Raw genomic sequence first — 24,275 nt, forward strand, 5'->3', positions numbered from 1 at the left:
GGTTGACACTAAGGTTTCAAAAGCACTTGCCCATAAGTCAAGTGGTCATGTTCGACGGTCCCGAATGACATATTCACTTGCCCAAATTAAAATCAGAATCGTGCCAGGCCCCTGGCCAGGTTTTGGGGGGCTCAGAGAACTCATCCTAGCTCAGGCTGAAGCTTAATGTTAGCTTCGACACATGTACGTGTTTAAAAAATAACAAAGTCCACTGTTGCAATCTATTAAAGCCATCGCCCAGTTATATGTAGACCTGCATGCTTTTATCTGGATTTTATGCAGATAAATCAAATATCTGACGAATGACAATCAAAGAGTTTCCGTTGCCCTTTAGAACGTTGTGATTGTAAAATGTTACATCCATGCCCGTTGAAATCCAAGTAACATCATGCAGGTGGTTTTCCATGATGAAGATTATTCTGTCTTATACTGTCTTTACAATTAAGGTAAGGTAGGCATGCACATTTCTGTTGAATCAGCGAAATATTACACAAAGTGAAATTATGTAACTTTCTATTCCCATTTGATTGATAACTTAGTCAACTTCTCTGCAAATAGGCTTCTGTTTAATCTGTTTTATACATCTCCATGGATGTAAAGGAGCACACTGGCATTCATTCTACAGGCAAAGTATTATGCATGGCCCAAAAACCATTATTTATTTGTGCCGGACCAATATCCAGACACTACCGGCTACCGGCGTTTCTTGTGTGCCATGTCTACCCCCCTTCTGCAGTGGAGCACCTACGTGGCTAGCATGCTGCGAGGCTTGGGAGCTCGTCCAGGCAGGCTACACCAGGCCACGCTGTTCACCACAGAGGGGTGGCTGAGGCTCTGCAGGCAGTACCAGCCAGAGCGTGAGCCTGACTCAGAGTCTGGGCTGGCCCACAGCTTCACAGTCTCTTCTTTGGCACAGGTCAGCAGCATCCGACCACTGGCATCCCACTTCATGCTGGTGATGGACTCCTGGAAACACACCGATTTAGTCCTCGCATAGACACTCAACCACCACTGCCTTGGTGAACATTCGATCTCATACCGTAGCAGCACCACATTGTCTGCAGTGTAGACTTAGGCCCCGTCCACACGAAGCCGAAACAGGCGAAACCGTTACGGTTTTGATCTATCCGGTTTCGCAGTATCTCCGTAAAGACGAAGCCAAGCGAAACCGGGTAGATCTGTAGAAACGCTGTAGTACACATGCCTGGCCCATAAGGGGCGCTGCTTCTGCTACAGAAATCCTTGTTGTTGTGAGTTCTGAGACTCCGCGGGCTTAGCAGTCATTGGCTAGAGGGTCGAGGGGTGGGGCGATGACGTCATGGTTTACGGTTTCAGTCGGTTTCCGGCGTCCACACGAATCCAATACGAAACCGGGTAGATTTGAAACCACCTCCGAGGGTGGTTTCAGAAGTTTGCGGTTTCGGTCAGCGGATTCGCCGGCTTCGTGTGGACGGAAGGCCGAACCGTACAAGACCTTTGCGGTTTCGCCATGAAATCGGCTTCGTGTGGACGGGGCCTTATACAGGACGAAGCAAATTTGCACTGGTATCATTGACACCGAGGTCGGCGATAGATAAGCGGCTTTTGATATTTTTTGATACATGTTTCTTTACCTTATGTGCGTCAATCACCACGATGGCTCCCTTTTCCAAGGGCTCTTTGGATCCGATGAGCAGCTTTCCATCAGCGTAGCCCACAGCAAATGGCTTGTCCTCACTGAACCACGCTATCTGCATCACGGCCACTAATGTGAACCATAGAGTCAGCATCAGTCGTGAAACCCCACTGGAATGAGGGCTTCAACTGGACGGTCACTCATTGAATTGTGCTCACCGTCTTTCCTGCAGCAGTGGCCCAGCTCTGTGCGCTGCATGGTGGAAGCGTCCAGCACCTCGATGAGCCCCAAGGAGCCATCCATGCGGCCCACCAGCAGCAGGTCCTTGGGCTCACCGCACCACAGGGAGACGGCCTCGCCCTCAGGCCAGGCCAGGGCGGATACCCAGTGGGGCTGGACGTCCAAGATGCCCTTACCACCTGATAGGGGGAGAAGGGGGGGGGGGGGGGAGCCTTGTCAGTCAGCGCAGGGTTCTGGATTGGCCAAATATTTTGACAGGGAGAAGGGATCTGTGTGGCAAAGGAGGAGCGGTACGTGCGATGGAAGTGTAATTTGTAACAAATAAGTGAGTGAAATGTTCTGTGAAATATATGCTATGATTGACTGGGCGCCTGCCTCTGTGCGATACAATTTCGATTTTAGACTGGTCCCGGCAAATTTCTGACCAATCGGGGCATCTTGTCCCTGATTGGTTCAGGGAAGGAGAGGGAGGAGTGAAGGAGGGAAGGAGGGAGGGAGGGTGCACTGAGAGAGAGGGAGGGTTTATTTAAGGGTGTTTATTTTCAAAATGTTGCTCTCTTCTGCCTCTCTCTTTCTTATTTCCAACTTTACCTACAGCACATTTAATCTTTACTGAACAATAGCGTACAGCATGGGTTGACGCCATGACAGGGTTGAACCTGCTGTTGACCCACCCAAGGTCTAGAATAAGGGCTGCTGATCATTGACACGCGAGAGGGAGGAGACTCTCACCACTAAGAAGTAGAATCAGTAGAAAATGTGTTTGTGAAGGCTAATGAAAGCGTGCTTGCAGACTCATATCATGGAGGCCTGTGAGCCAAGTCAATGGATAGATGGTGGAATCTACAGGCTCAGGCTCTGCTACGAGGTTTGAAAGCAGCTGATGACTGGACCACATTGTGGCCTGTGAGCCATTCAATCATTAATTCATTCATTTTAATGGCAGCAATGCAGTTTGCATGCAATCCCATTTAAACATTCTGGAGTCCAACATAAACCTTCCACAAAATGGAACCAACAAAAAAACTTATTTTGAGGGATTTGAAATGTGTTAATTAAAAGTCTGATTTCAATGTACTGTAAACGCTGCGTTCACACTACGCGCGTCCGTTGAAGGATCTCATTGCCTTTGCATGGGGCGCTCTCGAAGTGCATCGTGGGTCCGTCCGTTCTGATCAGATCGTGTTATGCAAATACACGATCTAACGCTACTTGAACGCTGTCCAACGAAAATCACCTTTTTGATACAGTCTTGGAAAACAAATGAATATGTTGAAAAGCCAGGAGGAAACAACGGAGAGAAGGGGTGTTTACCGTTGACCTGCCAGATATTGACCATTTTCTCCATGGCGGAGGCCAGGTATTTGCCGTTTAGGCTCCAGGCCAGCGAGGCCAAGCAGTGTTCACCAGGAGAGCCCAGGGAATTCAACCCCTCCTCTGAAGAGCTGTCACTGACCCAACAGGCACAGCGGGGAGAAGACACACACAAGAGCAAAACATTCACAGCACATGGGTGAACATGGACATGTAGCTGGAAAGCTGATACAGAAAAGGCTGCTAAAGTACAAAAACACACAAATAAGTTAGGTTTGCTTAAGGGCCGCTTTACTCTGCAGACACTGAAATGGGGGGGGGGGGGGGGGGGAGACCAAGGGGATTATCATATTGGGCCTTACGTCTTGTTGAAGACGCAGGTCTGCTGCAGGGTGTACTGGTTCTTGGTTACATTCCACAGCCTAGCCGTCCCATCACTGCCGCTCGTGGCTAAAAGTCCTTTGGTACTGCACCAGCCTAATGTAATGACCTGAGCACAAAGGGCACACACATGTATATATATACATACATACAGGCATATATAAATATACACACGCACACACATATATATATATATATATATTATTATATTCAGCAATGGCATATTTCCTTTTTGGCTGAAGCAACATTTTCAAGTGAATGAACGAGTAAAACATTCATCTGATGATTAGCCCCTCAATAGACATTTTGAGGACGTTTCAGTAACCAAGTCCATTCGAGGGTGGCCCGTGACCTACCCGACTCTGATGGGCCTCCAGCTTCACCATGGGACACTTGCGCAGATCCCCCGCCATGTCGGCCAGGGTCAGGGGCTGGGCGTGACAGTTGTCGCGGTCGTGCGCGGCCAGCGTGCGCACCAGCTGCTGCGCCGCCCACTGGCGGTGCTGGGAGGAGAGCCTGGAGGAGAGGCAGCACGCGGCCAGAGCGTTGGCCAGCTCCAGGGCTCCTACAGCAGGAGCATTGTAGGAAGGATGGGCATATAAATGCGCAATTAAACCTGCTCAAACACAAGATGAAGAAGATGTCTGGTGAATGAGGGGAGGGAAAAGGACAAAGGAAATACAAAAGAAAACAAAAATCACGTACAAAAAATGGTTTGATTTAAATCGATTGCCAGCACGAAGCATGAACTGTTGTGGGTGTAAGCTCTTGGAATCAAAGAAATGCATACATTATAGATATCATTAACATAACATAAATAAACATTTAATATTTTGAATTGGACATGCTTTAATAAAATGATCCAATTTGTATGCATCAAAATGTATACATTTTCAATAATAAATGTGTTCAAGATTTGGCAAAAAATGTCTGTCAGACTTTGAAAAACGGTTTAAAGACTTTGCTTTACTCAAGCCAATCGCTACATTTATGTGCTTTCCATTTAGGTAAGATGTTGGGGTTCATCAAAATTGCAGCACTGTTTCACCTAAACACGCCTGCAGTGGAGGACAAGCTGATATTGGGCTTAAGTTCAGGGCTCATGGACAATTTGGGAACCTACTCACAAAGGAAAGGATCCAAACATCAGGAGATGTGCTACTTCCTTGACGGCATTATTTGGCTCTACTTATTTATAGTCAGCCTTTTCCCACATGAAGATTATCAAGTGCAAATACCATTCCCCCATGAGTGATGGTCATTTGGAAGCCTGCTTGAGACTAGCTACCAGCAGCTACTGTCCGGACTATGCAACCCTGGTTGACTCCATTCAGGCAAGTCAACAGAGTATGTACTCAGTATGCAAATAAATATATGTTTAGCATTTTTACAATGTAGGTAGATTATTTTCACCTGGTCATTTTGAAAGAAGCTGCAAGCTGAAAAAGTGTGGGGACCATTGGTATAACACAAAGGTGTCTGGCGGATTTCATATACAACATCGCTCATTAGTGGTCATACACAACGGAACTAAAAAAGCATCATATAATGTCGGCGTGGGTCGTAACCATGGGGATGACACACCCCCACCTCTTTCCTAAATCTCTGTCCAAATTTTCTTTTGAATTCACATAATGTTTGAATTTCATCTGAATCAGTGTGCTCACTGGCTGTTTTAAAAAAATAAAATGATATTGATGATGAATGTTGATGACAATGCAGCCTTCTACCTCTCCACAAACCTCTTTTCTCAATGTCTGTCTTGTCGTACGCGGGCCTAAGCCGGGCCCCTTTGTCCGCCAGCAGGGCCACCAGCGCCTGGGTCACCACGAAATTGGGCGACGTGACCAGCTTGTTCTCTTCTGCCACACCCCGCAGGAAGCTAGGCAGGAACTTCCGCTGAATGGGGTCGTCAACGGTGGTCAGGTTCATGCCCGTGGCAGCTGAGATCAGGTTCTGGGTAGAGGAAGTCAAATCTGAGTCTTTATTGAAATCCATTTTATGTACTCAACGCTCTGTGCCCTATATAGTTCTTGACTTAAGCCGTCTCCATTGTGTAATGTCTGAAAATTTTGTGGACAAATCTGGTTCCCAACGTAGTGCACTACTTAACACCCATATTGCACTTTATACCTGATGCTGATATATTTCCGCACATTTTTTATACATATCCCATAATGCATAACTTTTTTAATTGAGCGATCACAGGGTGACTTCCGACAGGTGTTGGCTTGTTAGTGCGCCCAATAAACGTGACGTTTATTGGTCAGTGGATTTTCCAGCACATCCTACTATGTGTGTGAGCCAACTCAAACATCGCCAAGATAAGATCATCTAACCCCAGCAAATTAACATTTCTGCTGTGCCCTCACTATCATACTATCAAGTTACAACAACTCTACCTGAGTGCAGAGTTGCACCAGCAACTTAGCCGCATTAGGGCTGTTGGAGGCCAGGCAGCCCACAGCGGTGCTGAGGTAGGCCAGGCAGGAGATGGGCTTGCTGGCCTTGCTCGCCCCACGCGGCCTTTCTGCGGGGCCCGAGCCCGTGGGGGGGCTGGTGGACAGGCCGGCGCGCCCCGCCGCCGCGAGACACATGAGCCTCACCAGCGTTCTGATGTCGGTCAAACCCAGGGACTCCAGGCCCGCCGCCAGACTGCAGCTGGAGCCACTGTGTGCCGCGGTGGAGCAGAGGTCAAACCAAGTGGGTTAGGGCGACACGTGACAACATTCGGACATCCTCCATAGCAGAATTTGGTGCGAACACGTTATATGTTAATGTGATAATGGGAGTGGACTAGCTCAGAGCGGGGTTCGGTTTTCCTTTAACAAGGCCTTGGGCCTCATAGGTTGAGGGCCCGCCGGAGGATGTGTACCTGACGGAGAGCAGCGACAGGGCCCTCATGACCATGGTGCGGGCCAGCAGGACCTGTGCTGCGGCCGTCACCCGACGCAGGGCCATGACCCGGTCGTGGGGGCTCTGGATGGCCGCCGCCTGCTCCCCCAGAGTCACCCTACCGGAGGAGCTCTTCTCTACAGAGCCTTGACATCCTGACGCAGACACACACACACACACACACACACCAAACACGCCACGATGTGATTGAAAAATATTACCAAGTAATATTAATATATATTAAGTAATATTACCAAGAAATACACAACGCATGTATTATTGTTTTGGCTGTGCAGTAAACATATACAAATACATTTCCCAGCATTGATTTATTTGACCAAAGCAAATGTTATTACTTTAAATAAATTATCTATGATTTCAAATATATTCCGTTGAACTAAATATTGACACTAATTAGATGAAGACCAGACTGTCAAAGAGTCTTGTCGAAAGGACGTTTATGCAGTGCAGAAGACGTATCAGACCTCAGCGGCCCTCACCAATTTGCAGCAGTGTCTCTTCCATGCTGTTGGTGGCCGTCACCATGGCAACGGAGGCTCCCAGCGGGTCGCTGTCGGGGAACTGGACAGCCTCCGGGACAAGGCGTCGCTCGCCGAGACCCAGGGGGCCGGCCAGCATCTCAAACTCCTCCTCCCCGGTCAGCTTCTCGTCTTCGTCCACGTCCAGCATGTCCCAGTCCTCTGAGCCATCCCCAGGGCCAAAGAGAGCGTTAGTACATTGTTTGAAACACACATTTTATGACAAACTCTAGTAATCTTCATGCATGGGTTGAACATCATCCACCTCACCTTCATAGACGCTGTCCTGTTTTCCCAAGAGGTCGGGAGCCTGACCTTTGTATCTGACAAAGAAATAGTCGTATTACTCGTAACCATAACCTGATATGGAATTACAATCACTTCATCCCCAGGAGTGTTTACTGGCATGCATTTGACAGTGAAAAAGAAAACAAAAAACGTTCAGAACCAGGTTAAGATTCGGTGACAGTTCAACACTTGGCCAAAATTTAAAGGGCTTGTAAGCGGTTCTGTATTTTGAAGAAGCCTGCGTGTCTGTGGACTAGTCTACGAGTCTCGAACACATTTTTGGAGCCAATATACAGAGTATGAGATATAGAACAACACGTTTAAATCCTTCTGTAACAGCATCCCTTCTCCGAGGTAGCTACCTCTCCACGGACGGCCCCTTGGCCTTGCTCTTGGCAGCCAGGTACTTCTCCCTGCAGCCGCCGCAAAGAAGGTAGTAGGGGTTGCCGCTGCCGCACTCGCCCCCGAACCAGCCGTCCACGTAGGAGCCGTTGCTACGGTAACCCTGCCGGTTGGCGCTGCGGCCACAGCCCGGGTGGCTCTTCTTCATGTGCTGGTTGAAGTTGGCCACGCTGGCCTCGCACAGCTCACACACCACCACCTCATCTCGCTCCTCCGTCTCACACACGTGCTGCACGTAGGGGGACACACACACACAAGGCATTGCAACAGGATGAGACACAATCACAGGTCCACAGACAAGTGTTAAAGCAACACATGCTTAATCCTAAAGGCCTGGGTGAGTAGGGTGAAGGAGGAGAGTATATCGCTTAAATACTATGTCTCCCATGATGCAGTTCAATTTAGAAGCTTCAGCAAGTCAATGTGTGTGTGAGAGTGAGAGAGAGAGAGAGATAGATATGTCTTCTTTGCGTGCATTTATCATTTTAGAAGCAGGGTGTGTCAGTGGCATGTGGCAGTAGTACTAGGCCGTAGCATAGAAAGACACACACCCATGTTGGCCAGTCCAATACCTCTGGGATCCACATTCCCAGAATGTCTGTGTCACTGGCCAAGTCCTGGCCGAACATGGCCTCCATCGTCTCCTCGTCCAGGTCCATCTCCAGCTCCTCATCCAGGCTGAAGTCATATAGGGCGCCAGGGTCCTGCTGCTGCTGCAGGGCAGACACCTCGCGCCGCGACTGGCTCTGGTGGGCCTGAACCGAGCGGTACAGACCGGCTGGGAAGAGACACAGACAGAGACAGCCAGAGATAAAGAGATCCAGAGTGCTTAAAAAGACTCTGTGACAAAGGACATCTCCCAGACACCAAAAATCAGGGAAACGTCATCCATTTTACAGTATGCTAATTACTACGTGACACGAGCCGTTATCAGGCCAGCAGCTCAGCTCAGCTCAGTGAAAAACAATGTGAGGTTGATAATGAGGTTTGTAAAGATGCATCAGACCAAAACATAAGGGACGGTGCAAATCCATACAAAGTCAATGCAAAGATGCTTTTAGAGGTGAATTTCTGGCCAGAAAAACCTACGGAGCGATTCATGAATGGCACAGGGCGAACAACCCGGTTTGCACGAATTTTACCCGCGAACAACCTTGCTTCCACATATTTTCGCGTGAATCTACCTGCGAGAACACTTTGCTCGAGTTGAAATATTTTAACTTTTCCGCAAGACACTTGGCGGTGAGAGCCAATCAGCGTTCACTCCCTGAAGTCCAGATTGAACCGCAACATGGAGGGGAAAGCGATGTTGTTGGTGTTTGCGGACTTCCGGAGCTTTATAGTTATATTATTTAATATATTATAATATAATATATAATGTATAGATATTTACATAAAATCAGGGCCAAAAGTTGTGTGTGCCTCCGGATGATATAATGACTCCTAAGCGACGGAGTTGGGTTCTCCGACGTCTCTGATACTTCCACAACAAGTAAAGACTCGTAGTGTTGGTTATCTCGGCCATGGTTGAGTATGAATTGGTGGAAAGAAACTTTGGAGTTCACAAGAGTAAGCCCCTTCTCCTAATCGCACGGTAAGAGTGTGTCACTAGGGTCTCACCAGCTCGAGCGAGCAGGGTGCGTGCGGCCAGGTCGAAGCGGTGCTTCCTGCTGACAGCAGAGCGCCCCCTGGTGGGAGGGCCGCTGGAGGCCGACGCACTCTCCTGCTCCAAGACATCGGGACTGCAAGAGAAAAAAAACAATTTTTAATTATGCGCTTTTTTCGCAGCTCATAATTAAAAGAGATGCTGTTGGAAAGAATAAAGTGTATTTGAATGTCTTTTTTGATAAAAAATACTGTGACACTGCGAGGAACAACCTCACTAATCCGAGACCCTACTAGTGATGTTAAGAATATAAATTCTTCGATAAATCCAAAATCATTCTATGGAGTTTCAATACACAAATACCTGTTGCGCTTTCTCGTTCTCTTCTCTCCGACAGCGATTTAACACACGCATCGCTACAGCGCAAACATAGCCATGCCTCCTCTCACTCACTCGCAGTGCTATTGCAGATTACCAAGACACCAAGTATGTTGCAGCATTACCATACATGGAAAATCCAGATTGTTCTACATAGATAAATCCCAGAAATTTGAACAAGTGAATGGCGCCCGGCATCCCTAGTGTTTAGCGCTCTGCACAGCCACCCCAGACGGTCAGCAGGGAATACGTCTAAATGCATGTACATCATTATTTGACACTTTAGTATGGTTAAACATGACTCATTATAACAACGTTTATAGGTCAAAAAAGTCGAAAAAGCATAATAGGTGCTCTTTAACAATAATTAGTTTGGAGAGGGTTTCTCAGGAAATAGGCCAATTTCCATCAATCAGAATAGATGTCCTTCATTGGTAGGGACATCTATGTATGGCTTGGTGTCATTAACTATACTGTCAATTTTGCATTGGATTTATTGATCTATTGAGATTATGACTGACCCTACCTCTAGTAAAACATATAAAATCTACTTTCCATTCATTGGCATCAAATATCGACGACGGTACTCATCAGATGTTGTGCTATGGCGCTACCTGCTGAGGACACATAAATTACATTAAATCTTCCCCCTATTCTCTTTCGTTCATGTGCATTAAGTCAGAAGCCCTAGACCACCCCCTTGTGTACACATAACCGGGACAGGGGGGATATAAATGTGGGCCAATGTCTTCCAAGCCGCAACGTGGATCCACGCCAGCCTGGGGCACACGGGACCCTGGGTTCATGTGGAGCCTACCTCTCGCTGAAGCCCTCCTCCAGCTCGCTGGGGTCCGCGGTGGACATGTCCCCGGGGGAGCACAGGTAGGGGGTCCTGTCCAGGGACTTGCCGGTGGCTCCGTGGCAGGAGCCCCCGCCGCCGCCGGTGGAGCGCTGCCCGTCCTCCTCCTCCGTGCCGGGGTTCTCGATCATCCACATGGCCAGCACCGTGATGTTCTGGGCGTCCGCCTCGCCGCGGGCCCCTGGGGGACAGCAGCAGCAGGGCCTTTGGTTATCACTACAGCACCGGGGTGACACTGTGGCTGGCCGTCGGGTTAGGCTCCACATTGCTTGTTGACCAAAGGGCGTTAGCCACATGTCGTTAAAGAGCTGGACGTTTTGATAGTTTAATGGTTTCTGTAGCACAAAGTATGCAGGAGCAGTTAACTGCACAAAACACAGGCAAACAGAATAAAGAAAACTTATGAAGAGCAGTAGATGTGCTTGCAGTAGCAACCACATTAATAAATAATGTAATACAATGGACCTGGAAGGAACGGAAACTACATGAACAGACAATACTGCATTCAGTCTGTGATTCTAATTATGGACTCTGCTGTGATTGACATCCAAGAGGTTCTCCAGAAAGAGACTGACCAGTAGCTTCCAGAGCCTTGGTGATCTGTTTCAGGGAGAAGCCCATCTCCAACAAGGGCACGATGGCCGGTGGAGGGGGGGAGGTTGACAGTCGACTGCTGGGGTCCGAGAGAGCTGGGAAATACGAGTCACTGGTATGAATATAATAACATACTTGAGTGAGTGAGTGAGTGAGTGAGTGAGTGAGTGAGTGAGTGAGTGAGTGAGTGAGTGAGTGGGTGGGTGGGTGGGTGAGTGGGTGAGTGGGTGGGTGGGTGGGTGGGTGAGTTAGTTAGAGTCTGTGTGTGCCGCTTACAGGTACCGGTCCTGTTCTGTTTCCTAGAGGGCTGTGTGTCAGGAGAGGTGAGGCTCTGCCTGCGACAGACCTCGTCTGATGGGGAGGTGGGTAGAGAGGAGACGGGGGGCGTCTGAGCACAGCGGTTGGGGAGAACGGTGGTAGTTGGATAACTGGAAAACATTTGCCTGTAAAGGGAACATAAAGTCGACATGAGAGCCTGTCTTTGAAACCGAAACGGGAAATGTCTGTATCTCTAAGTGATACTAGATATTTACCGTCTTAATCTTACGCTGAAACAGGAAAAAGGTGGAGGCAATAGAGCGAAATATGTTTCGAAATTAGAAATGGGATTGGGCCTTGGTGCTCTGACCTGAGGAGGCTGAGGGGCATGACGCCCGGGGACTCGGTGGTCGGGGCGGTCTCCGTGTCGGTGACGGGCGTGGTGGCCGTGGTGGTGTCCTCCAGAGAGGAGCTCATGAAGGAGGTGGTGCTGGAGGCCGAGGGGCTGGTGGTCACTGGGGTCTGGGCCAGCGGGTCCCCCTCAGTACCTTCCCCCTCCCCCTCCGGCTCGGTCCGCACCCCTAAGCAGGACCAAACGACAGTGAGCCAATAGAAACATGCTTTGGTTTCATCCGTTTATCACCTGGATCGGTCATCAGAAAAACTGATTCACCCCCAGGGTCATATTGGAAGTAAAGAAAATGATGTGATGACCACACAGTAAGTAAGCAAGCAAGCAAGCAGGCAGGTAGGTATTTTCAGAGCCCCTTTCAGTGCGCTTTACAGGGTAACAAGAAATACAGAATAAACAACACATACAACTCAAACATTCTGCGATGGTTAAGTCCCTGCTAGCCCCACTCCATGAGATGTACAGCCTGAATCCGGCCGGTGTCTTAGCGCTGCTCACCTCCACCCTTGGCCTTGGCTCCGCTGGGCTCCTCCAGCAGCCCGCCGACCACCAGCTTGTAGACCATGGCCTGGGCGCGCTCCAGGTCCCCCAGGCCAAGAGCCCTCTTGATGGGCGACCGCATCACCGCACGCTTCACCATGTGTCGCATGAGGTACTGCAGCGCCGCACGCATCTCCACCTCCTCCTGGCACACGGGGGACGTGGCGGTCGCAGCGGGGCCGGAGTTAGAGTTGAGGTCGGCGTTGTGCCGGCTGGCCGCAGCCTCTGGTAGCACCTTAACGAGGGAAGAAGGGCAATGAGCGCTAGCTATCTCTATATCTCTACCTATATATATGACGTCCATCGTTATGAAAGCCATGATTAAATTCAAGGGTGTCGTTAAACTAGGGCTGCACAATGAAATCCATATTCAACACAAGTAAAATTGTATCCTCTGCAATTGGTTAAATCATGCAACGTTGCATAAAAAAAAAATGCTGAAAAGAAAAGAAAAGTAACTTTTCATGTAATTGCCATGAAAAACTAATATAAAACATTACAACTCAGCAAAATAGTGCACTAACGAATGACGAGTGCCATGCTTTTAAGGGTGCAAGATCTGTCCCTGTGCAATCTGAGTAATCACTACTGCTAAATATATGAAGCAATGTGATATGGTTTCACTGCGAATCTGTTAATCACAATGATTGATCACAGTCACAATATTGGGCAGTCCAAACCAAATTATAAAGGTTGTCCTAACTGCGTGCCCTGCGTTGCACTTTGACGGGGGCATCCTCGTGTTGGTCGTGTACCTTGGGTATGAGCAGCAGCTCTGCATACTTGCTGCAGCTGAGCAAGGAGCTCAGGGTCTTCATGGCCCCCAGGTAGAGATAGGACAACTGCACTGCGTGCATTTCAGACTGCGCCGAGAGCGAGGCATCGTGGCCGCGTCCACCGTGCTCATGGACCCTTCTCCTGATGCCCTCCCCGCCGGGGGGCTGGTGAGGCGACCCGGGAGCCAGGACGCTCTCGCTGGCCACCGGCCCGCCGGCCTGCGGGGGCTGCTGTGGAGACCCCGTGGCGTAAAGAGAGATGTCGTTGTCTGACAGGGAGTTGGGCGCGGCGTGCGTCTTCACCTCGTCCAGGCTGTGGGAGACCCGCAGGTCCGATGCAGGCACAGCGACCAAGGGGGCAGGGTCCTTGGCAGAGTCGGCCCGCTGCTGCTGCTGCTGCTGCTGCTGCTGCTGCTGCTCGGCCTCGGGCCGGTCGTCGCTGCCCGCCGACTCAGGGCCCGCCGACGTGGCGCTGCGGTGCCTCTTGTCATGGCGCCGCAGGCCCAACTTGGCGGTGGCGGCGTCCTCCTGGACGCTAGTGAGGTAGGTGATGTCGAGAAGCAACGCGGCGGTCAGGCCGCGGAAGCGCGCCACGTCGAAGGGCATCGGCTCGCAGGGCTCCAGGTTGTACAGCGGAGTGTCACTAGGCGACCAGAAAGTTGGGAAGCTTTAATAAAAGGTGGGGAGGAGGCGCAAAGGTGACGACAAGGAAAGAAGGAAGGAGAAAAACAAAGTGAGGGAGAGGGCAGGATAGAAGAAGAGCATGCGTGGCTAACGCACATCAAGAAGACGCCATGGTGGATGCAATGGTGATGCGTGCAAAAGAGGATGGTCAGAAATGGTTGCTCCACACTGGATCAATGAAAAGTTATGTTTGATTGATGCAAGGGAAAATTATGAGATAGAATATCCATTAGAAAGCCACGAAGTAGAGAGGCAACGTAAGCACTCTCATGGCAAGCAAAGTATCAAAAACCTTCTAAAACCAATTTCAACATAGTAGATATTCCATGTAAAATTCCAGAGCACGTGGCAACCAGTGATAAAAATGTGGCTTTGTTTCTTATTTATGTATATTTATTAAGATCAAATATGCAATGTTGAATAAAAGTGTGATGTTAACACAGTTAACAGCTGTGGGTTAAACGGAAGTAAAAAATGTAGTGGTAAGCTGCTTGGTCAGTGTTGAACGAATGACTGGTTATTATGTTGCACAGCGGTTACAACAACTCTATGGCAACAGCATCGATGGTCATGCTTCAGAGAACGGCATGCTCATGAGCATGCTCATAAAGCGACCTTGAGTGTGAGGAAGGCGCTTTATAACATAAACTTATTATTATGCTCTTTGTGAAAAAAGGTCCATCAGAAAGAGCTTAGTAAGAAAAAACGGATCGGTACACACGGACCACAAGCGGCGGGCCCCCCAGTGGTACCTGATGGTGATCTCCGCCTCGTCCCACTGCACCTTGGCCGAGGTGCTGCCCTCCTTCACCACGCCCAGCAGGGTGGCGTGCCGTCCCGTCTGCTTGTGCACGCAGCGGCCCCCGACGCGCAGGCCGCCGTCGGTGCCGCCGATCACCGCCAGCACAGGCCACACCTCGGTGCACAGCGTCCGCAGGTGCTGCTCCGAGAGCTCCCCGAGGCGGCCCTGCCGGCCCCGCTCCTCCTGGCGGGCGGCGGCGGCGGCGGCGTCCTGGCTCTCCCTCTGGGCGTCGTGCTCCTCGCGGCTCTGCACCGAGCGGCTCTTCTTCAGCCTCTGGCCCCCGCCGGTCGCCGACTCCCGGAAGCAGGCCTTGATGGTGTGGAGCCGCTCCACCATGACCTTGTTGATGCGGTGTGTCCAGTGGTCCGAGCGGTGCAGGATGCGGATGAGCTGCGTGGTGGCCTCGGCCAGCACCGTGGCCACGGGGCTGCAGACCGGGTCGCCCGGCAGCAGGTCCCGGGGCGTGCCGCGCATCTGCATGTCGCAGATCTTCACCTGGACACACGGGTGGGAGCGTTGGGGTTCAGACGGGGGACATATTAGGAGGCAGGCAGGCAGACAAACCGAAAACCAAGAGGTTCGGACGCTGGTTCAAGATGTATACGCAGGGGTTGAGAGATGTAAAATTACAATAGCCAGCCTACCACTTTGTTCACTATCTTATTACAATACTTGGGCAAACACAATTTGTCGTCGTAGCATGACGACTACACTATTAAATCCTGAGATGAATATTACGCTTGGACTGATATTACATTTTGTTCAATGTTAATTAGTGTAAACCCCAGGGTGTCTTACCTTCTCCCCTGGATTACTGCTGTAGAACATAACACAGGGGTAGAGCTCAGTGGCGTCAACATCCTCAAAGGCCAACTTGGGTTCCTACGGAGAGTTGTTGGGTCAACGCAGTAGATATTTGTTAGCTACAGTGACTACGGGTTGCACTAGGGATGTCACAATACCAGACACTTCGTAGTCGATACCAATACCAGTGAAATTCCACGGTTCTCGATACCCAATTCAATACCACGGTAAAAAACAAAAACAGAGCAATAAATCCCATGTACTTCAACATACACTCATTTATTAAAAACATTACAAAAAACAGTGGCACTGGAATGTAGCCTTCAAGTAATGAATAAAAATCGACCACTATAACATTACAAAAAAAGAACAGTGGAAAACAATATAAAGTGCAAACTGAGGCATTATTCCTTCTTCTTTTTAACATGGATAGTAAATAAAATAGAAGTAAAAGACTTGTAAAATAAAAACTCCATCAAAAAACCCATTGATTTCTGTTGGAAGACTCATTACTTGTTGACCGTAAATGGAAAGGGGGGCTGGTTGTAGTCTTTTCGCTCGGTTCTAGCCCTACGGTTGAGAGGGAGAACCGAGCGAGTTGGAAGGAGGGGGGAGGATATCTTTAAGATCCCAATTATAATCACAACTACAACAAACAAAAGACCGATCTTGTATCTCAGAAAATGACAACCTTAATATAATGTGCATGCCATTGGTGAATTGACCGTCATTCAGTCCCCTCCCTCTCCCAGTCTTTCTCTCCCTCTCACCTCGCCGTTCTTGCCGAAGGAGATTGTGCGGGCCTCCATGTCCAGCACGCAGGTGATGAAGTCCCCCTGCGTGAAGCTGCTGAGGGTGAGCGTCTGTTCGCTGTTGTGGTAGAGGTTGCCACTGTAGGCGCGGTACAGCCACATGTCCGAGGTTGTGCGGTGATTGAAGTCGTGCACGGGCCAGCGGGAAACGCCGACGCATGTGCCCTCGTTGCCCCGGTTCTCCTTCACGATGTAAAACTTTTAAAAAATTAAAGAGAAAAAGGCTGTAGTGTGTTGTATGGGTTTATGAGTCAAATGGAGGGCCTACCGGCTGGATGCAGTACCTTCAACACGGTATAGTACAGTCCTTAAGGACATTAAGTTATCTTGTATACAGTGTTGATTCAGACAATATTCCCAAACCTTTACTAAAAACCTCAGGAATAAATACATATGCGTATGCGACGAAGAGGAGCCCTCTTCATGGCATTGCCTGGTGTTTTACAGCAATACAATTTTTTATTACAAATAATCTTCTGCATGTGACCAATGTGGAAGGCTCTATAATCTCCCAAACTAAACTTCAGAATATTGTTTTCAATTGTATTTACAATTCAAGCCAGATCTATTGACAGGCTATATATATGGCTGTAGCGGTGGCAGCATACCTTCCATTGATAGCATCCAGAGGAGATCCCTGTGGAGGCCAGACCGTAGCCTTTGCCCCCGCTGCCGTGGGTCAGCCCCTGGCTGTTCTCCACCACACAACACTGGGCCTTCTCCGGGTCAAAGGACACTTCCTGGATGGGCAGGTTCTCATCCTCCTCCTCAGCGTCACCCTATAGGTCAATCCATCCATCAGTCACTCAACTGGCCGCCAAATGGTATTGGAGGAAAAGAAGGTATGGTTGGTTGGAAGCGTACCTGGAGCTTGAGCTCCTGCACACTCTCTTTGACCTGGATGGTGTGCTTGGCCCGGGCCACGGGGGCCTCCCACATGCAGTCGGACAGCAGGGAGAACAGACGCTCCACCACCTGGAACGCAACGCAGGACGAGGTCGATTACCCATATAAAAATCGAATTTGCCATCGGGCAACATAAAGTTGCAAGGGTATAGTCTTATGTGAAAGTGTGTATGGTATTAAAGCTGTACTCTCGGCACAGTTCTGTAGGTAGGTTCAAAGCAGGACAGACTCTGGCGTGTCTTGGAGATAGGCCACAGTGATTTAAACCATGGAATTTAGAACTGAGCTCTCAACAACTTCTTGTTTTTAGCTCGAAGCAGGTCGAACAGTACCTGGGTGATTTGGTCATCCTCTACATTGGCCTCGCAGGCAGGCAATACGGCCTCCAAGACATGGAGGGCAAGGAGTCGAGTTCTCAAGTTCCCCACAAGAGGGACTCCTGAGAAAGGATAGGGAGAATCAAGGGAGATATTATTGTGAGATTCATTGAAAGTTATTTATTCATTCTTTGTGCTATGCGAGTGAACCGCACCTGAGCAGCATTTCTGGGCTGCGATATTAAGCAAGACTTCTGTCCATTTGGGGGAGGCCATCTTGGCCTGGATGGCCTGGGAAGATACCACTCTCCTGAGGAAGACCAGGAAGTCTCCTAGGTGCAGCTCGGCCGTGTGCTGCTTCCGAAGCAGAGCTTAAATAAAGAGGGGGAAATCATCGTTACTACTAGCGTCAGTGCACTCAATTTGAGGATGATTAAAGCTGCTTCCCCTCCCTGTGGAGTGTGAAGCGGCTGAAGATCAGCACAGCTAAATCTGAGGCCATGACTCTCAGCAGGAAACCAGTGGATTGCCTACTTCGATGTGTGATGACCGAAAGGACGAGATCGCAGAGATTGCAAGCGGCCGAAATAGGTTTTCTCAGGAGGATGGCTGGCATCTCCCTTAGAGATAGGGTGAGAAGCTCAGCCATCCGAGAGGAACTCGGAGTAGAGCCGTTGCTCTTCTGCTTAGAAAAAAGTCAGTTGAGGTGGTTCGGGCATCTGTTAAAGATGCCCACAGGGCACCACCGTAGGGAGGTGATCCAGGCATGTCCAGTGGGGAGGAGGCCTCGGGGAAGACCCAGGACTAGATGGAGACATTATATCGCAACACTGGCCTGGGAACGCCTCGGGATCCCCCCGTCAGAGCTGGTCAATGTGGCCCGGGAAATGGAAGTCTGCGGCCCCCTGCTAGAGCTGCTGCCCTCGCGACCCGACCCCGGATAAGCGGTTTTGAAGATGAGGATGAAAAGTACCTCCAAAATGATTATGATGACAATTATTTACTCTCAGTTTACCTCTGATGTCTTTTTTGTCTGCGTCAGCACCATCGTCTTGTTTGGTGTCTTCTTGGTCCCTTCCAGAGGAGAGCAAGCTGACGCCAGCCTGGGATAGCAGGTTCTTCAGCTGACTGCAGAGCAGGTCCAACAGAGACTGGACAACCTTGGGACCCAGCTTGTCTGCATATGTCCTGCAAGAACCAGAGAAGACAGCAGTTGTCAACATCATGCCTGGGAGGATGCTAAATTGCTTACAAATGTATATTTAGTCAATAAGAAAACATTTAATAAAATAAATAAATGCATAAAAATTATGAGACAAAAAACTAAACCAACTACTATTGAGATTCTCTCTCTCTCTCTCTCTCTCTCTCTCTCTCTCTCTCTCTCTCTCTCTCTCTCTCTCTCTCTCTCTCTCTCTCTCTCTCCTTCAGTGTCCCTCACCCAGTGCTGATGGCCAGGATCTGCAGTAGGCGCGTTGAGGCCACCTTGAGGGCCGTGCTGAGCTGGGACACTCCAGGCTTGTGCAGCAGCTGCAGTGGCTGACCCAGCATGGTCTCTGTGCCGCACAGCTGGGACAGCACGTTGAGCAGCCCGCTGGAGATGGCCAGGGACACGTCCACCGGCTGGTAGCGCACGCTCAGCGCAAAGACAGTGACTAGCAGGAGGCGCTGCTGAGCTTCTACGGTGATATGGAAGAAAATAATAGGACAGAACAGTGACGGGGGGATATAGTGTTTAACCGGGTAAAGACAACAGCAGCTGGATAGGGCCCTTAGGGTGTATTCACAACCAAAAAGAAGATGTGGCATGAATCCATACAAAGTCAATGCAAAAAGACGCGTTTAGAGGCGAATTTTTCACAAGAAAAACCTGCAGCGCGAATTGATGAATGGCGCGAACACCCTGGGTCTGTGCGAGTTTTAATTCCCAACATTTCGCGTGATTCTACTCACGGCAGAATAGACTATCAGCATTTGCTCCCTGAAGTCCAGAGTGAACCGCAACATGGAGAAGAAAATGATTGTTGCCATTTGCAAACACCTGGAGCTCTAAATCTATATAGTATAATAATCAAAATAATATACAATATCACATCATACAGTGTGAGCCTTCGGGTGATATTATTAGGGGTAGGGATCGACCGATATATCGGTCGGCCGATATTCGCGTTTTTTACGTGTATCGGTATCGGCCGATACGCGGCTGATTTTCACAGATTTTTTTTATTTTATTTTTTTCTTGTTCTACCTCAGCTGTTTTTAATATTTGTTAAATATTCTTCATCAACTTGTTCTAACTTGTTCTACTTCACCTGTTTTTACTATTTGTTAAATATTGTTTTTTATATTGAAGTTCAATAAATATTCCTTTAAAAAAAAAAAAAACGGCTCAAGAAAATCGGTATCGGCTTATCGGCTAAGGCTGATGAAAAAATATCAGTATCGTATCGGCCCTAAAAAATCGGTATCGGTCGATCCCTAATTAGGGGTGCACAATAATTATCGGTCCGATAATTATCAGTTTTGTTTTGAATTGTTAGCTTAAGGATGACGATAATAACAATGGTGGGCGTACACATTTTCATGACTGTATGTCAGAAGGCTGAGGATTATTGAGTCTTTAAAGTTTTAAATTGATTGCTTTAGCCCATATCGTCCTATTTTGATTAACTTAAACCTGGTTAACCTTGACCTATGCTTATTTAAGTCCACCAAGTTTTTTGATGATTGACTCAAGTTGAGCCCGCCTTTAGTCACCTAACATTGATTGGGCTAATTTGGACGTCCAGCCAGCATTTTGTTACAGGTTCTGGCTTCCCTAGGAACGTTTGCTCAACATGAGGAGATACAAATGAAATGTCTACAGGATTTCATGACTGTAGGTGAAAGGGGCCACCCAATGTATGCATTTTCAGTTTATGGTTATAATGCCCCCATGGGCCAATCTGGATAAAATTATGAGAGGTTGCATTTTCAGTTAATTGTTTTAGAGCCCCATAAAGCCGATCTGGATACAATTTGGAGATGTTCATATTGACCCTTGTGCCTTTGACTCCACCAAGTTGATGATTGGGTTAAGTTAACCTCGACTTTTGGCGTAAAGTAAAATTTGGACGTTTTTGAGCCTCTGGCGGCCATGTTGTTTTGTCAATCGACTTGCAGTTGGAACTTTGGCCTCCAACAGCCACTAAGTTGGTCCTGCTCAAATCAAACATTCCGTCTAATGAACTGTTTATTTTAGTCACAGGCCTCGCCCATTTCGATGCCACACCCTAAACGAAAATATGTTGACTTTATTTAGTTCAGAATCATTCTGAACAACTTTTGTATTGGACTCAAGATCATAAGAGTCCATTTGGATGTTGATACAAGCATTTTAAACTTCTGCGTTTTAAACTTTTAAACTTTTTTTTCTTTTTAACTTTTTTGGTTGTTTTTAACAACCAAATAAAGTCATAGGTCCTTGAGGTATATTTGTTCACCATGAGGGTATGCATGTGTGAACAAAGTTTCATGACTAAGTCAGAGCGGTTACGAGATATGTTTGTTCAAAGTTTGCATTTTTGGGCTGTTGCTATAGCACCATGTTTGGGCCAGTAAGTGTAATATTTGCTCTCTGTTCATCTTGGGTCAGCCTCTACAGCTGTGCTAAGTTTCATAAAAAGCATGCGAGCGGTTTAGGCTGTGTAACTCAAGCGTGGCAGAATATTAATAATAATAAAACTAACAATTTAAATAGGTTGCCTTCGCACTCTGTGCTTGGCACCCTAATTACAATAGGTTGCCTTCACACTTTGTGTTTGACACCCTAATAATAATAATAAAACTAACAATTACAATAGGTTGCCTTCACACTTTGTGCTTGGCACCCTAATAATAACGGGCTTCAGCATTGCTATGCGTTTTAGCAACATCGATGATGTAACTGAATAAGAGCATTCAAAGTCTCATACAAGCAGCATTGGGGCTTTTGAAACCAGGATCTTCTGGCAGTAATGATGTTGATGTTGCTTTTGGAAATGGGGAAACATTTTCCACATTAGACTTTTGAACTTTTGACCAAATAATTGACGTTATTTATCTTTACATTGCGTCATTGCCCTTGCCATTGTTTGTTTGGCACAAGGCTGTGCCAATCTCTTTCAAATATCACACTATTCATGCACCATCCATTATATCCAGGATAAACAGGAACACAGAAAGATTCCAGTAGGGCTTTCAGTCAACGTTCGGATGCACTGGCTTTCTCATGTATCGTATTGGATAACGGACCATTTTCTGATTTGTGGTTTATCTTCTTAAATCATGCTTACTTAAACCTTTTACCATTTAAAAATAAAAAAGATCTAGGGTTGTTTTGTGCATCAAATACCAACGACCTGGTTCTGGTTGCAGTATGAAAGGGTTGTACCTATATGGTGCTTGTTGGCCTGCAGGGCCCTCTCAAGTGTTACAGATAACTGCTGGTAGATCTTGTGTACAGCAGTCTGGATATCCATCTGAAGGCTCCTCTTTGCAGCTTTCACACCATCCTACAAAATACCAAAAATAAACAGGCTTACATAAGGACCATCTTCCTCCATGTAAAAAAAGAAGAGTCTCCCTTTAGATAAAAAATGTTTTAACAAAAATATTAACAAATAGGTAATCATCATGGACATCATATGGTTTTAATTTGCGGATGACTCAAAACACCAGCTATCACCTTATTGGTATAACTGCGTTCAACCAGCCTGTAAGCCTTGTACCTGGTAGTGGTGCAGCTGAACGTCTCCCTTGAGCCCTCCGGTGCCCACCGTGCCCAGGCCGAAGCAGCCGGCCAGGAACTGCAGTCGCACCGAGGTGAGCAGGGTGGAGGACTGGAAGGCGGCGCTGGAGCGGCCCAGGACCGGGCCCTCCTGGCTGCCCTTCTCCTCCATGCCAGAGATAAGCACCACGATCTGGTGCAGTGCTTCCAACCGCAACTACAAGCAAGTTCATTCTAGTTCATTATTACAGTGACTACCCATCGAAAGGCTCTTAATCCGAGGCCGGCATATTGATAACACTCGAACCAACATTGAGAAATATGCAAAAGGCAAACCTTATGCCTAGGACATGTGATTGTATCTCAAATCAGACTTCAGATGAACATCTACCTCAAAGCTGCCCACTAGCAAAAATCTGGGTGAAAGGCGCATTTCACATTCTTTCGCTTCAGATTTGTTTTGACCAAGCATGTTGTCGCAGGCGGGGATCTGCAAGCATGTAATTGGCTAACCACAAACAAAAACAGGCTCTTTGCCCCATCCCCATGCAAGAAGTTGTTTACAGCATAGTAGGACTGCTGGATCTCAGATAAAAAAAAGGCATAAAGACAAAGAAAGGCATAAAGAAATGGTAAACACAGTACCTCTGCCCTCCTCTGCTGCTGCTCCATGGCCAGCACGGTGGCCTGGGGGCTGGTGGACATGCCCTCGTCGGGCTCCCTGAAGGCGGGTGCCAGGCCCACGTCGCCGCTGATGAAGCTCACCATGTTGTCGATGAGGGCGTGCACGCCCAGCGAGCGGCTCAGCTCCAGCTCAGAGTCCTCGTAGGACAGGGCCGAGCTATAGCTCCGCTTGCGACTCAGCTTGGCCCGGAACCATGACTCGGCCAGGGAGTCTGGAGAGCTGTACAGCAGGCCTGGCCCGGGGACAAGGGGGAGACGGGGAAGGGAAGACGTCACCATCACTTGATCATGAAACCATGTACTGAGGAGGCTGTTATCCCTAATAGAACTGCCATGTTATGTGATGCCTTTCGTTCCAAGTGGAAGAAAGAGCAGTCAAACAGTCAAATCTTTACTCAGCAGTTAAGTCATTACCAGAGTTATTTCACTTGCCCTGGTATGACTCAATAAGCACCAGGTTGAGTGATACTAAAGAGAGAGTGAACCCACTGTTTCAGATCGAATTCCAACAGAGATTTTAAAAAGTGTTTTTGGTTGAGAGTTTTAGGATGGGCATGTTATCCCTGTAATTACGACCTACACCAACTTTGTGGTAATATTTTTGTACCCTAGTTGTATGCAAGCGTTGTACATTAAATAACGCCACACAAGGTAGCTTTATACGATAGGTGTTCGGGAAGCCTAACCCTCTATCGGACGCTGACACAAAATAAATCAGTGTTTTTATCAGAATTTGGGCAACAGAGATAAAGCATTTGTGCATTAGGAATCAGTTTCCTGTAAATGACCGAATATAGTTAAGGCGAAATGGAATTGTCAAGCAGGCTTGCATGGTCATACAGGTATAGCAAACATTATAATCATAACTTTTCTCTTATTAACTCGTTTTTTATTTTCAAATTTAGGGAATATAAGAAGCACACCAATTCATTTGGCTTTTTTCCCCCTTTTTTCCCCCTTAGCCATGCAGTAAATGCATGGTTGACACATTGGAATGCTAAAGAGAAAATAGGCTATAGAGTGTTGGGCTATGGAGAGGTAGGATGGAGCATCACATTCATGGAGCTGAGTAGCGGACTGTATAACAAGAGGTGGGGGACATGTTTGCTAGCTTGGAGCTCCTCTGGTTTTTAGGGCTCAACTGCCCAAAAAGCAGTAAATAAACAACCATGCACAGAAATCGATGGATAAAAACAACAAGAATCAGGAATAACACAACGCCAACATCTATGTCTTCATCATCACTTTAAAATCTTAGATTATATTCAAGGTGCTTATAACATTACCTCTTTTTTTGTGAGAGAAGGCCAGGTCCAGGTCAACATTTCTCCTGCCACTCTGAGAGAAAGCAGACAAATCATCATATCATCATGGTTTTCACAACATACACCTACAGGGCGTGCCGAGAGAAAGAGGTGACAT

The 24,275-nt window shown here is 48.0% G+C and overlaps 1 protein-coding gene across 14 annotated transcripts in view; it reads right to left on the minus strand.

The window, feature by feature from the left end:
- herc1 (HECT and RLD domain containing E3 ubiquitin protein ligase family member 1) overlaps positions 1–24,275 on the minus strand; it is a 65,005-nt gene that overhangs the window by 17,354 nt on the left and 23,376 nt on the right. For 10 of the 14 annotated variants that reach the window (XM_056608191.1, XM_056608189.1, XM_056608193.1 and 7 more), the window contains 33 exons: positions 24,140–24,191; positions 22,815–23,086; positions 22,171–22,386; positions 21,834–21,954; positions 18,864–19,101; positions 18,438–18,610; positions 17,638–17,793; positions 17,438–17,544; positions 17,064–17,174; positions 16,808–16,978; positions 16,158–16,397; positions 15,382–15,465; positions 14,534–15,078; positions 13,077–13,764; positions 12,280–12,556; positions 11,740–11,950; positions 11,388–11,554; positions 11,093–11,206; positions 10,476–10,698; positions 9,295–9,416; positions 8,226–8,452; positions 7,635–7,903; positions 7,255–7,307; positions 6,946–7,146; positions 6,426–6,600; positions 5,953–6,220; positions 5,293–5,506; positions 3,907–4,166; positions 3,532–3,659; positions 3,170–3,306; positions 1,834–2,034; positions 1,614–1,744; positions 749–966 (listed from right to left, as the gene is read on the minus strand). In XM_056608191.1, the coding sequence (XP_056464166.1) occupies positions 749–966; positions 1,614–1,744; positions 1,834–2,034; positions 3,170–3,306; positions 3,532–3,659; positions 3,907–4,166; positions 5,293–5,506; positions 5,953–6,220; positions 6,426–6,600; positions 6,946–7,146; positions 7,255–7,307; positions 7,635–7,903; positions 8,226–8,452; positions 9,295–9,416; positions 10,476–10,698; positions 11,093–11,206; positions 11,388–11,554; positions 11,740–11,950; positions 12,280–12,556; positions 13,077–13,764; positions 14,534–15,078; positions 15,382–15,465; positions 16,158–16,397; positions 16,808–16,978; positions 17,064–17,174; positions 17,438–17,544; positions 17,638–17,793; positions 18,438–18,610; positions 18,864–19,101; positions 21,834–21,954; positions 22,171–22,386; positions 22,815–23,086; positions 24,140–24,191 (6,770 nt within the window). The remainder of the gene's footprint in view (positions 1–748; positions 967–1,613; positions 1,745–1,833; positions 2,035–3,169; positions 3,307–3,531; positions 3,660–3,906; positions 4,167–5,292; positions 5,507–5,952; positions 6,221–6,425; positions 6,601–6,945; positions 7,147–7,254; positions 7,308–7,634; positions 7,904–8,225; positions 8,453–9,294; positions 9,417–10,475; positions 10,699–11,092; positions 11,207–11,387; positions 11,555–11,739; positions 11,951–12,279; positions 12,557–13,076; positions 13,765–14,533; positions 15,079–15,381; positions 15,466–16,157; positions 16,398–16,807; positions 16,979–17,063; positions 17,175–17,437; positions 17,545–17,637; positions 17,794–18,437; positions 18,611–18,863; positions 19,102–21,833; positions 21,955–22,170; positions 22,387–22,814; positions 23,087–24,139; positions 24,192–24,275) is intronic. The other 4 variants (XM_056608192.1, XM_056608195.1, XM_056608194.1 and 1 more) reach the window with 4 other exon arrangements.

Source organism: Gadus chalcogrammus, chromosome 14, assembly GCF_026213295.1.
Source record: "Gadus chalcogrammus isolate NIFS_2021 chromosome 14, NIFS_Gcha_1.0, whole genome shotgun sequence".
NCBI lineage: Eukaryota > Metazoa > Chordata > Actinopteri > Gadiformes > Gadidae > Gadus > Gadus chalcogrammus.